General features: G+C 39.6%; 1 protein-coding gene across 2 annotated transcripts in view; it reads left to right on the top strand.

Moving 5' to 3' along the window:
* Positions 1 to 13,252, top strand: part of FTO (FTO alpha-ketoglutarate dependent dioxygenase) — a 379,547-nt gene that overhangs the window by 107,607 nt on the left and 258,688 nt on the right. For both annotated transcript variants that reach the window (XM_055332216.1, XM_055332217.1), the window contains exon 2: positions 596 to 673. In XM_055332216.1, the coding sequence (XP_055188191.1) occupies positions 596 to 673 (78 nt within the window). The remainder of the gene's footprint in view (positions 1 to 595; positions 674 to 13,252) is intronic.

The raw sequence follows: 13,252 nt of genomic DNA on the forward strand, positions 1-13,252 counted from the left end.
AAGAAAAGAAACAAAGATGCTTAACACAGAATTAGTGATTTTTCTAGAGATGTAAGTAATTTAAAAATTATTTAAAAAGGAATACATATGTGGATATGATATCAAATAAATGTTTAGGATGAATAAATCTTCCAAATATCCTGACATTCTGTAAATGGATACTGTGGTTTGATTTGGTTTTTCCAGTGTTAGTGTCTTAGAAGGATTCAGAAACTGCTATGTCTCCAGCAGATTTTGTAGACAGGAAGGTTTGCTCTGGAAAACTGTATAAGATGTCTAAAAGGTGATTCCAGTGATGAGGAAGACCCTGCTGTTAAAGAAACATGTCAAGTTTGGTGAATCAAATTGTTTCATGGAATATGAGAGTGAAAAAAGTCATTATTTCTAAATTAATGCTTCATACAATGTATAATTTAAATATATGTAATTAATTTAATATATTTTATAATATGTGTTTGGCTAATTTCTGTCCCTAAATCTTTTATGTATTCAGGTTGGCTAAATTATTCTTGATATTACTGGAAAAATAAGGGGTTGTTTTATATTCTACTTACTTTATATTCAGTCACCTATAATCATTATTATTTCTAAACAGAAATTGAGGCTTCTTGAAGAGCTTGAAGATACTTGGCTTCCTTATCTGACCCCCAAGGATGATGAATTCTATCAGCAGGTAAGTTTTTAATTTTTTTATCAATTTGTGTTGATTTGCTCTAAGAAGTACCTGTGGTCTGGAGAGGTTAAATGAGAAGTGAAATGGTCTGATTTGGTCATCCAGTGACTCCTCATCACCCACAGAACATACCAGTTCTTTCATGATCTGTTTCTGCTTTAGCACAGTGGACTGCTTTTTTCTTCCTCAAACATTCCATGCTTTCTTCTACTTCCTTGCTTTTGCTCATTCTGTTTCTTCTGCATAGAATATCTTTTGGCCTCTTTCCTTGTTGCCAGGTGGCTAATTCTTCAAGACTTCACTTAAACATCACCTCCTTAAAAAACAAAACAAACAAAAAAAACCCAAAAAAACATCACCTCCTTGACTTACTTTACCTAAAGGTAGACTTGACTGCACTGTGTTTTGTGCTACTTGTACCTTATAAATACCTCTGTTGTGATTATTACATAGTATTGCTGAAGTAGTCAGTATTCTTTCAAATACAAGTGATAAAAACCCAAACTCATTGTAGCAAAAGGGAATTTATTGACTTTCTTAATTTAGATGTCTAGGAGTACATGGCCTGAATCCAGCTTCTCAAAAGGTATCATCTGATCACTGCTTTTCTCTGTGTAATGGTTTGGCTCTCTGTGTGATTTTATGCTCGATGGGCTCTACCTGCTAGCATGTGTAGGTGGACTCTTTTAGCCTAGGTATGTGGTCTTAAGCGCATGGGATCTTAGAAGAAGATAGCCATTTCTTTTTTTCTGGTTCCATCTTCTGATTTCCCTGGGAGTGATCCTGTTGGTCCGGTTAGAGTTCTGTACCCATTCTTGAACCAATCATTGTGTTGGGGGTACTGAGATGCTCCTATTTGCTGAGCCTCGTTCATGCACCTACTTGTGGAGTTGGGTTCAAATATGACTATTTACACCATTTCCACTCAAACTGCATAGACTATGAGTCAGAGATGGACGGTTTTCCATAGGAAAATTGGAGTCCTATTTCCAGAGAAAGAGAAGAAGGCATGTTGGGCAGGCCCTAATAGTACATGTTCACCTACTCTTTCCTACTAGAATGTAAGCTCTTGGGGATAAGAATTGGGCCCCCTCATCTTTGTTTCTCTAGCACCTGACATGCACTTGCATATGGCTAGTTCTCAGTAACTGCAGAATGGAGACAGGAAAGATGTTTACTCATCTGGAATCCAGGTCTCTTGACTTCCAGTTCACTATCCATTCCAGGACGTTATCTGTCATCTCCATTCTCATTAGATCTTTAGTGTCTTTCACTGGATCAGTCCTTTTATGGATTGCTGTAGTTTTTCCTCTTTGTCCTTCTTTCTTAACCCTTAGAGCTATAGCACATATTCTAACCAAGACACAAATCTGAGCATGTCAACCCCCTGCTTCAAACATAGCAGTGGCTGCTTTTTGCCTGGCTCTTGCATTTCTAGCCTTATCTCCCCAACTCTTTCATCTTGTTACCTACACTAGACTTTGGCAGGGCCTCAGACTAGCCCGGCAGTCTCATATGTGGGCCTTCTTGCTACATCCTCTGCTGCCCTGCCTCCTCCCTTCCTTGGTGAACTTCTGTTACCTGTTAGTAACGTGTCATCTCTTGTAGGATGTTCCCTGACACCTCTACAGCATAGAGGCTTGTCTCTGCTCCTTCTTGTGTGCATCGTAGTACTTTGTATGTACTTTTATTATTTCAGTGATTTTATTTTATTTTTTTTTAATTTTTTTTATTTACTTATGGTAGTCACACACACACACACACAGAGAGAGAGAGAGGCAGAGACACAGGCAGAGGGAGAAGCAGGCTCCATGCACCAGGAGCCTGACGTGGGATTCGATCCCGGGTCTCCAGGATCGCGCCCTGGGCCAAAGGCAGGCGCCAAACCCCTGCGCCACCCAGGGATCCCTAGTGATTTTATTTTTATGCTCGTCTCCCTCATCCCCTGTACTTTGTACAGTGCCTGGCACCTAGTAGGTATTTAATTAATTTGCTTGGATGGATGAGTGAATTAATGCATATATTAGTTAATTTAAAAAAGCAGGTTATATGATAATGTTTAATATGCTTTTAATTTTATTTTTATACATATACACTCCTCCTCCGGAAGATGGCATTGGGAAATGTTTGCAGCATTTATACAGAAATGTTATATGCCAGTGTGGTAGGGTATTCTCTTTTGAGCTTTTCTAGTTTTCTAGGTTGTCTTAAATGAACATGTATTCTTTGATAATTAGAAATAAAAATTATTGAAAGGATCCTTAAAACAAACCTACAAAATGCAATCAGTTCTTAAATCCTTATTGCTGTTTTCATAGATGGAAACCATCTGGTGCATGATTGCATACACTCTTTTAAAGCAGCTACTGAGTCTTACGGCTTCGGTATGGTGCAAGTAGTAGTAATAGTACATGAAGAATTAAACACAAAGGTTATCAGCAGCTGTGCTTAGAGCCAGCCCTACACCGGGGGATAAAAGGAAACTCAGAGGCAAACAACAACTATCAAGGCTGCTCTTTTATCTTTCCAAGACCTACAACAAGCCTGATACCAATATCTAATCACTTTAAGTACACCTTATAATAAGGGTTAGTGCTTCAACAGACCCTTAGTGGAAATCTATTCTCTTAAAAGACGGAGTGAAATTACTTTTTTAATGACATGAATAAATAGAAAGTTTAGAGTTGACATCAGGTCCCTTTAAATAGGCTGTGGCCACAGCAATGCCAGTCCAGCTGCCAGTCACAAAAGCAAGACTTTTTGCAGCTTCCCTGTTGGGTATGTATGTTGACCCTCACGGTGTGGTTCTTACATTCAGTCCTCACAACTCCCTTGTGCATTTGTGCCACAAATGTGCGTTCAGCTAGCAACTGCTCTTCTTCAGGCTTCAGGGTTCAGGTAGGTAGTATATCTTCCTCTTCTAGAAATTTCTCTTTAGATCCAGACTAAGCTCTGTATCTGAGCGGCAGAGGTGGAGTTCAAGCCCACATTTACCTGACTCCAAAGTCCCGTGCTCTTTCTGCCACGCTGTATGCCTCCCAGAATACCATGCTCAGACTCAAAACACCTTCAGAGACATTTTTTTGTTTTTTTCTGATAAGACCGTGGAGAAAAGAAACAAAGCAACAACAACAAACCCGAGGTAGAAATTGGAGAGAACTTCTGTAGGTTTACCACAGAGCACAAAGAGATGAAGAACTAGATAGTCCAAAAACAAATCCTGGCTTCCAGATACACGAATGCTCTCTCTCCTATCCTGAGAAAATGCCTCTCTCCTAAGTATGGCCCCTTGCTTACAGTTATTGTACTTTCCACGCACTGGGTTTTAGCACTGCTTGCTCTTCTCCATGCTTTACATGTATTTGCTCATTTACATCTTACCACATCTTGCTCATTTACATCCTCTGAGGCAGATTTTTTTTTAATCCCATTTTAGAGATGAGAAAATGGGAAGCACAGAAGGGTTTAAATTTTTGTTCAAGGCTTATAATGAGCAAGAAGTGTCAAGACCCAGATTTGAGTCCAGGCTGTCTGACTCCAGGATCTGACTCTGAGTATCATCCTACTGTATCTCTTTGGTGCTTCTAGGATTGCTGTGCTTTCATCCCCACAATCCCACACATCTCTCTCAAACCTTGCTTTCCCCTGTGACCTCCAGCGCTACCAATTCCAACTACCTGTTGGGTGGCTCTGCCTAAAAGTCTTTCAGGGGCATCTAACCCAACATGATCCATATTCATTCATTACTGACTGCAGTGAACACCTGTGTTTAGCTCTCCTGCCCTGTGCAGGTAATGTTTTAGGCATTAGAGATGAAGTTGTAAAAACCCTCAGAAGGTTCCTCCTTCTTTGAGTTTATTTCTTATGAGGCAGGGGTAGAGGAAGGAGCAGAAAGAAAAAGAAAACCAAAAAAAAAAAATGAATGTTGGAAGGGAAAACGGGTAGGGGCATAAAGTAAGAGGGCACTGTAAGGTCGGTAGGGTGGGAGATTGCAAATTAGGGTGGTTGTAAAAGGCTCTCTCCAAGTGACATTTAAACAAAGACCTTACGGAGGTGTAGGAGCAAGCCAGATGCTTGTGGGAAGAATGTTCTGGACACAGGGAATAGTGGAGTCCCTGAGGTGTATTTGAGGAGGAGCCCCTGAGGCCAGCATACCTGGTGTGAAGTGAGAGAGTTGAGAACAGAAGGGATGAGAGCAGAAAGCCATGGCCCGATGATATGGGAACTTGCCATCTGTGCTGAAAATGTTGGCTGTGACTCTGAATGACATGAGAAGCTGTGAGAGGGTTTGGAGCCACAAAAGTGACAAACTATGATTTACACTTTGGTAAGGATCCATTTTTACCAGGATTCTGCTGTTCATTCTCTTCTCTAAAGGCAACAACCCCCACTTTGTCCTGTTCACTAAATCATAAATCTTGCTGTCCTCACCTTCCACCCATTGCTTCAATCCCTTGTTCAGGTGCTGGGCTCTGGCAGGGCTACCTCTTTATAATCCCTCAAGGTCTTTCTTCTTTTCCAGTTCCACCAACACAGTCCTTGATCAGGCCCTCAGATATCATTTTACACCAACACAGATTTCTTATTCTCCTGTGTGGTTCCTTGTGCCCTCTCCAGTGGCATTAATGTTGTGTTCCCATCAATATGTCTGACTTGTCACTCCTTGCTTCTTAAATTTTGCTCAGTTCTCTTACCTGTAAGGTAGAGTACACCCTCCTCAACATGTCCTCTAAGGCCACTGACCATATGACTCCAGACTACCTCTCTGGTCTCATCTCTATCCATTGCCTAACAATGGAGTCCAACCTTAGACTCCCTGTCATGCAGAGTCTCTTGCTACATGCTGGCTCTGCTGTGTCTTTTCATCCTTCCATGCCTCGGTGCCTGGTATTCCCTGGGTGTGGAGCGCACCCTTATCCCCTTTTCTGTCTGGTGAGTATCTACTCACCCTTGAAGACCTTGTTTAAATACAACCTCTTCTGTGAAGATACCAGGAAATGCCACTTGTTTTACTTTCAGAATATATTAAAAATCCAAACACCTCCCATCTCCTCTGTTGTATACGCCAGGACCAGAGCTCCCATTTTCTCTTTCTCAGATGGTTGCAAAGCTTCCTGTCTGTTTTCCCACAGCATCTGTAGCAGTGCTCTTTCTAAAACTCTAGTCAGCTCATTACACTTTCTTGCTCAGAGCCCTTTGGTAGCTTCCCTTTGTGTTCAGAGCAGAACCGTAGGACCTTACATTTATGCACAAAGCACAGTAAGATCTGGTTCCTGATCACTTCTCTCAGCTCACTTCCTGAACCTACTGCATTCTTGCTCTTCAGAGAATCAATGGAGCACACTGCTGCCCCCAAGGCCTTTGCAACTTAATGTTCCCCTAGCCTGAACACTCTTTCCCTTAGGTATATGTGGGGCTTGTATCCTCATTTCTTGCATTCCTCTGCTCAGATGTCACCTTATTAACCAAGGCCTTCTCTGACCAGCCTGTGAGAAACAGCAACATTCATGGCTCATCCACTTAATTTGGATTTCTTTTTTTCCATGGTACTTACCACAATCTAAAAAGACTATATATTTTGCTAAGTAAATAAGTCAATAATAAATGTGTAAAATACTATGTATATTGTGAACCCTATGTACTAAATATTTATATACCACATAAATAAATATGAGCTCCTGGAGAGCTTATCAAAGTTTTGTTCTCTTCGTATTCCCAGTACCTCGTGCTTTGCAAATAGTATATGCTCAATAAATATGTATTCAATAACTGAGAATTTTCCAGGTTCCCTTCCTGCTTGTTTATTCCCTGCTCCCATAGTAGTATTTTCATACTTCAGTTGTGATAACTCTTTCTTTAGCTATTGTTTTTTATTTTTATCTATACTGTTAAACTCTGAGGTGCTATAAAACAGGAACTACCTTGTTTTTATCATTGTATTTATGGCACTTTATGCAGTATCTGGTAGGGAGCAATAAGTTTTAAATTAAAAAAATGGACTACTGAATTAGGGTGCCTGGGTGGCTCAGCTGGTTATATGTGTAACTCTTGATTTCAGCTCAGGTCTAGATCTCAGGGTCATGAGTTCAAGCCCTGCATTGGGCTCCACGATGGGTATAGAGCCTACTTTAAAAAAAAAAAGAAGAAGAAAGAACTATTGAATGAGTAAATGAATGAACAAATAATCTCTTGGGTCACTTTGTAGCAAACCACAGGTTATCACAAGATTCATTGTGATAGCTATAGCAGGACCAATGCAGTGACCTCAGAAGAGAGCCTACTTTTGGAGCACAGCAGGATGTTGGGCCAGTTACGTGTCCAGTCCATTTGTCTTGGAATGGCTACCAAGTCATAAGCATGTTATGATGAAAATTATATATAGGGATGCCTGGGTGGCTCAGTTGGTTAAGCATCTGCCTTCAACTCAGGTCATGATCTCAGGGTCCTGGGATCAAGCCTTGCATCCAGCTGCCTACTCAGTGGCAAATCTTCTTCTCCCTCTTTGTCTTCCTCTGTGTTCTCTCTTACTCTCTCTCAAATAAACAAAATAAAATCTTTTAAAAAAGAAAAAATTATGTAGCAAATATTATGATTGATAATGTGTACATTTCTATGGAGTGCAAAATGCAAAGTGTTACCAGCAGAATCTGATAACAGCTAGATGAGAAATAGAGTCCTTTGACATCACAACACTTTTTAAATGAAGTACATTTCCCAAGTCACTGAAGATTTTGAATTTAATTTCATTCTACTGAAGCTTGAGTTCCACTGGCTTCATTTAGGTGAGCCTCCTGTAAAACTGGTATCTTAATCAGATAGCAACATGTTTGTCCTCTGTGATGAAATTCTTTCAGAATTTCATGATATGAGAGGACAAGCAGTAGAATTTTTTTTTAAAGATTTTATTTATTTATTCATGAGAGACAGAGAAAGAGTGAGAGAGAGGCAGAGACACAGGTAGAGGGAGAAGCAGGCTCCATGCAGGGAGCCTGATGTGGGACTTGATCCTGGATTCCCAGGATCAGGCCCTGGGCTGAAGGCAGCGCTAAACCGCTGAGCCACCCGGGCTGCCCAGCAGTAGAATTTTTATATAATGGCTTAAAACAGGTGGAAAATAAAGCTTATTATCCAGAAAATGTAGCATTCCACATCTTTCAGCCACTGATAAAGGCCTGGCATGTTGGTGGTTTATACCTAAAATACCTTTCCAACTGCTTATTAAAATCATCATTTAGATCATGAAATCTTTTATAGATCTCAAGAGATATATTAAGTGACCAGGCAATTATTAATACAGTTAAATGACTCTATATATACTCCCTGGCAAAACTTTAATGGGATTCAACAATAAAAAAATTCTGACATATTTGAAAACCTGCCAACAGCTGTTCCAAATTCTTGTGTGATATCTGCTGTTTTATATGTACCTGTCCAAAATGAAAAGAGAACTTATTTGTTTGCCAGAATGAATTAATATTCAATTATTTAATGTTCAGCTCTTTTCCAGAGTTACTTATAGTTCTCTTTAAAGGAAAATTTAAGAAACACTACATGGTACTTTTATGTGTCAGGCACTAGTCTAATTACTTGATAAATAATTAGAATGGGCATTTAGGATAGGGAATTTTCTCTTGGATTTTTTTCTTTTTTTCTTTCTTTTTTTTTTTTTTTTTTTAAGAGATTGACTAAATCAGCCAGTTCTTATCATTTGTATTTATTGTGTTAAAGTCATAATTTCCTAGAGAATTCAACAGCATTCCAAATGAGATTTTAGTTAGAGCCAGAAGTTATATTGAGACATTTTGAGGGCAGCCCAGTGGCTCAGCAGTTTAGTGCTGTGTTCGGCCTAGGGTATGATCCTGGAGACCCGAGATCAAGTCCCATGTCGGGCTCCCTGCGTGGAGCCTGCTTTCTCCCTCTGCCTGTGTCTGTGCCTCTCTCTCTCTCTCTCTCTCTGTGTGTCTCTCATGCATAAATAAATAAAATCTTTTTTTTAAAAAAAGAAACATTTTGAAAATTCAGGGTCATCAAAAAGAATCTTTTGGCAAATATAAGAAATGTCATGAAAATTAAGAATTTTTGAATGCGACATGTTCTCTCTAGTTTCTAACTTAAAAAGTATTTTACATTTACTTTGGCAAATATAAAAAATATGCAGATATCTAAAGAAGAAAATTAAAATTATGCCCAAGTTCATCACCCAGAGATAACTGTCATAAACTCTCTTGTTTATTAGTACTTTATTTAAGTTTTCCACAAAACAGTACAGAAATTTTTCTAAAGTTGTGTTACTTTAGCATTTCATCACATGGATATACCATTTTACCTCTAATCCCCTGTTGGGCATTTTGGTCATTTTCAGCTTTTAATTCTTATAAAGAATAGTATGATAAATATCCTTATAATCTTGGTACATTTCTCTTATTATTTCCCTATGATAAATTCTTAGAAGTAGGATAACTGGATGGAAAGATATGAGCATATTTAGGTTCTGGTGAATTTTGTCCAACTGGCCAGAAGCAAGGTTGCAATAATTTGCATTCCTAGTTGTAGACTATCAGAATATTTGATTTTGCCTCATCAGGAATGTGTACTACAATTTTACTACAATAAAATTTTATTTTTTGCAAATTTCATAGGTAAACCAAATTAAATCTAATTTAATTCAAATTACGTTAATTTATATTTTTTTCTGATTTTAGTGCAGTTAATTTTTTTCTATATTTAAGAGCCTTCCCCATTAATTTATGTGTGAATTTCTCTAATGATATATATATTTATACATATTATATATGTATGTGTACATGTATTTAAATTTAGAAAATTTCTTTATTAAGAGTACTTAGCCCATTTTTGCCATGTATATTGCAAATAGTTTTTTTCCAATTAGTGTTTGCCTTTTTATTTTATAATTCTTCTTATGCAAAAGTTTAAAATTTTATATATTCAAATATATCAATCTTTTAAAAACAGTTTATCAAGCTGAGTACATGTACAACTTACATATCATAAAATAATTTTAATATTATACAATTCAGTAATTTTTGGTAAATTTGCAGAGTTGTGCAACCATCACCACAGTAGTTTTAGAATATTTCCCAAATCCCCAAAAGATCTCTTCTGCATCTTTGCAGTCATCAGCCTTCTTTCCTACTCCTGGCCCAGACCCTCACTGATCTGTTTTCTCTCAATCTTAGATTTTTTTTATCCTCTTACTCTTAGAGACAAGTCTTGAACACTTCTATTCGAGTCAGCCAAGGGCTTGGGTATATAGTGGAGAATAAAACTGCTACCATGTCCTTCTTCTGGGAGATTTAGTCTTGCAGGAGAGATTATTAAATAAATATGTAGTTATGGATTGAAAAGTGCTGTGAAAGATAAATGAGAAGTGTGTGGTGAATGATAATGGGGGATACTTGTTTGATGGGAGCAGTTCAGGGAAGGATTCTTGAGTGAGTGGCTTGCAGGATGAGAAGGGCCTGGCAGGTATAGATTTTGGGAGAAAAAACCTGCCCTGAAGGTAGGTGCTGAATGCTGGCTCCTTGAGGCCTATGGGAAAAGAGGCCTATGTGGTCTGAGGGGAAAGAGACAGAGATCAGTGAAAAAAATTTGGTGGCTGGGGGGGTGGTGGTGGTGGTGGTGGTGGATACTTTCCCATGTCATTATTACTGTTTTATTTTTAGAATGTTGTTTTTAATGTCAAGGTATTTACATGTGATACTCATATGGTTATATGAATTTCCCAGGTCCTTAGAGTTATTATTCCCCTGTGTTAAATACATCTTCTGCAGTCTCCAGCCCCACTGCATATTCAACAGTGGCTGCAAGCTGTGTGTGGATATAGATGGAAGTGTGTGTGTATTATCTCCAGTCTTCCTCCTCTCTCAGTCCCACAGGGAGTGTGTTCCCAAATAAAGTTCTTGGGAATTATCTTACTTTTTGTTAAAATTTTACACTGAGGATTATTTAAAGAAACCCCAGAATTGTTAGGAAAGTATGGAGAAATTTCCTTCTTAACCACTGTTGTTAGTTAAAAGTGCTTCGGGTATACTGAGGCCTCAGGGACTTGCTCAGAGAATAACCAGTTTAGTGATAAATATTGTTGCTTACTAGATTACATTGCTCTCTGCATGAGCTGCATAAACAGAAAGTATGGTATTTCTCTTTTTATTTTTCAAATGGGATAAATGGGTATAGAAACTATAAATCCTAAATGCATCCCTGACAGTCTCGATGGCAATTCATAGTGCTGTGCCACATAACTCTGCTCTTTGTCACTTTAAATTTATGATCACACACCTCAGATAGGCACTCTGAGAAGCGGGGCCATCCTATTGCGCTTTCCTAGTAAGGTCATTTTTCCACATGCAGGCTTGATAACTTCATTTTTCTTCGTACTTAGACTTCCTGCTTATTTCCTGATTTCTGGAGCAGTCATAGTAGGCTAGATAATGCCATAGTGACAGACAACCCTCAAATCTCAGTGGTTCCCCCAGCAATATTTCTTATTCACCCTTCGTATCATTAGTGGATTGGCAGAGAATCGCTGCCCATTAAATTAGTAACTCGGGGACCCACGTAGCCACTGGCTGATTTCTGTGGCAGAAAGAGCATTCTGGAGGGTGTGGTACTGGCGACGAAGTGCTCCAGGCTACAGGTGACAGCCCGTCATTTTTCTGGACCCAAACAGTCATATGTCTCATCCAACATGAGTGGCTAGGAAGCATCATTCTACATTGGGCCCAAAAAGCTGGGTAATGGCAGAGAGTCCAGAACTGTTTGGCAAGCAGCCCACGTGACCAGCACACGTTTGTAGCTACTGATTTGGTTTGCACTTCCACTGCGAAAATTAAAGTGCTCCCCTCTGTCTCCCTCTAAAAGCTCCCTGAGACTTAGTCATTTGCCTATTACCAAGTTTATAGTCCTCTCCAAATTTACATCTTCTTTCTCCTTCCTGTTTATTCTGATGTAGGAAGTATCTTTCTTCTGATCCAAATGTTTTTTGATCATATATTCCTGTCAGTAACAAATTTTAAGCCTATACAGTGGTGTCCTCCTAAGTGTTTAAGAATGGGCTGTCTCAGGGGGAAAAAAACCCAGCCTCAGTTTTTAGTGTTACCTAATTTCTGTGATGTAAATACGTCTCCATGGCCGGTAGCATGCATGGCTATCAACATGACGTCACTGAATGTGCATTTGGGAAGAGATGTACACAGTAGACTTTCTCAAGGGGATATGAAGTGACTCCAGCACACTACTGATAGTTATTCATTAAACAGACATACGTATTACTGGTATACTTGTGTCTATTTTATAATAGAACTCATATTAAATGTTTGTTTATGTGTCTATATGTCACACACATACATGTACACATATTTTAGTAAAACTTGATTTTTTTTTTTTAGATTAAAACCAAAACAGTTACTACCATCTTCTCCCCACCAACTCTGGCGGATTGCCATACAAACCCCACAGGGTTCATTCAGGTACCTTTCCTTGAGAGACTCCTGCTCTGGCCACTAGGATTTCGCTCCTGTAGTTAATCACCCTGTGTCCTGCAGCATCATCAGCTGCAGTGTCCTGCAGCATCAGCCTCTTCCCAGGAGAATCCTGGCAAGCCCTGATGTGCCCCTCTGTCTTCCATCACTGAAGATGGTCCCTGATCCAGTATTGCCCTTTATCAACAGCTGTGTTTTTCTGTTCCCCTTCGGAGTGTGACCCCTGAGACAGACATTTAAACATGCCGTCTCCACTGCTGCTCTTTCATTCCGTCACCAGCTGACTCTCATCTGACTATCATCCCCACCACTCTTCTGCAATCGCTCTTGCCATGGTCATCAGTTATCTCCATGCTGCCACATCTCGGAGATCACAATGTCTGTCCTCATCTCAGTTGGCTTCCCAGGGTCAGCCCCCTACTCCATCCTTCTTGAAGCACTTGAAGTCTTTTTCTGTCTTTTGACTTTTGCATTAATATCCTCTCCCACTTTTCTCCCTCAAAGGTCTCTTTTGCTCCTTTCCTCTGTGACTCAGGAAATGGCTATTAGCCCCCTGACTCCCCTTCCATGTTCATGCTGTTTCCCTGGGAGGGCTCATTCATTTTCAGGCCTTTATAGACCACAGGTGTGCTAACGTTGCCACCTAGATTTCCAGGTATGTCTGTGCAGTTGCCCCCCTTGTGTCTTCTATCTCAAGATCTCATAGGTATCTTAATGGCTACGGCTCCAAAATGGAGCTCCTCATTCCTTCTGATCCTTCCACCTACCATTCCTGTTTTGTCCCAGTCTTTCTTATTTAAAAAAAAAAAAAAAAAAAAAAAAGAATGGAGGGGGGCCTGGGTGGCACAGTTGATAATGCGTCCAACTCTTGGTTTTGGCTCAGGTCATGATCTCAGGCTCACACCCAGCACGGAATCTGCTTGAGACTCTCTCTCTCTCTCTTCCCTCCTGCTCGTGCGAGTGAACATTCCCTCTCTCAAATAGATAGATAAATGGTAAGCTGTTTACTCAGTTATTAAATCCAGAAACTGAGAATCATCCATAACTGCTTTCCTTTCTATACCCCTCACACCTACCG

Source organism: Nyctereutes procyonoides, unplaced genomic scaffold, assembly GCF_905146905.1.
Source record: "Nyctereutes procyonoides isolate TBG_1078 unplaced genomic scaffold, NYPRO_anot_genome, whole genome shotgun sequence".
Taxonomy (NCBI): domain Eukaryota; kingdom Metazoa; phylum Chordata; class Mammalia; order Carnivora; family Canidae; genus Nyctereutes; species Nyctereutes procyonoides.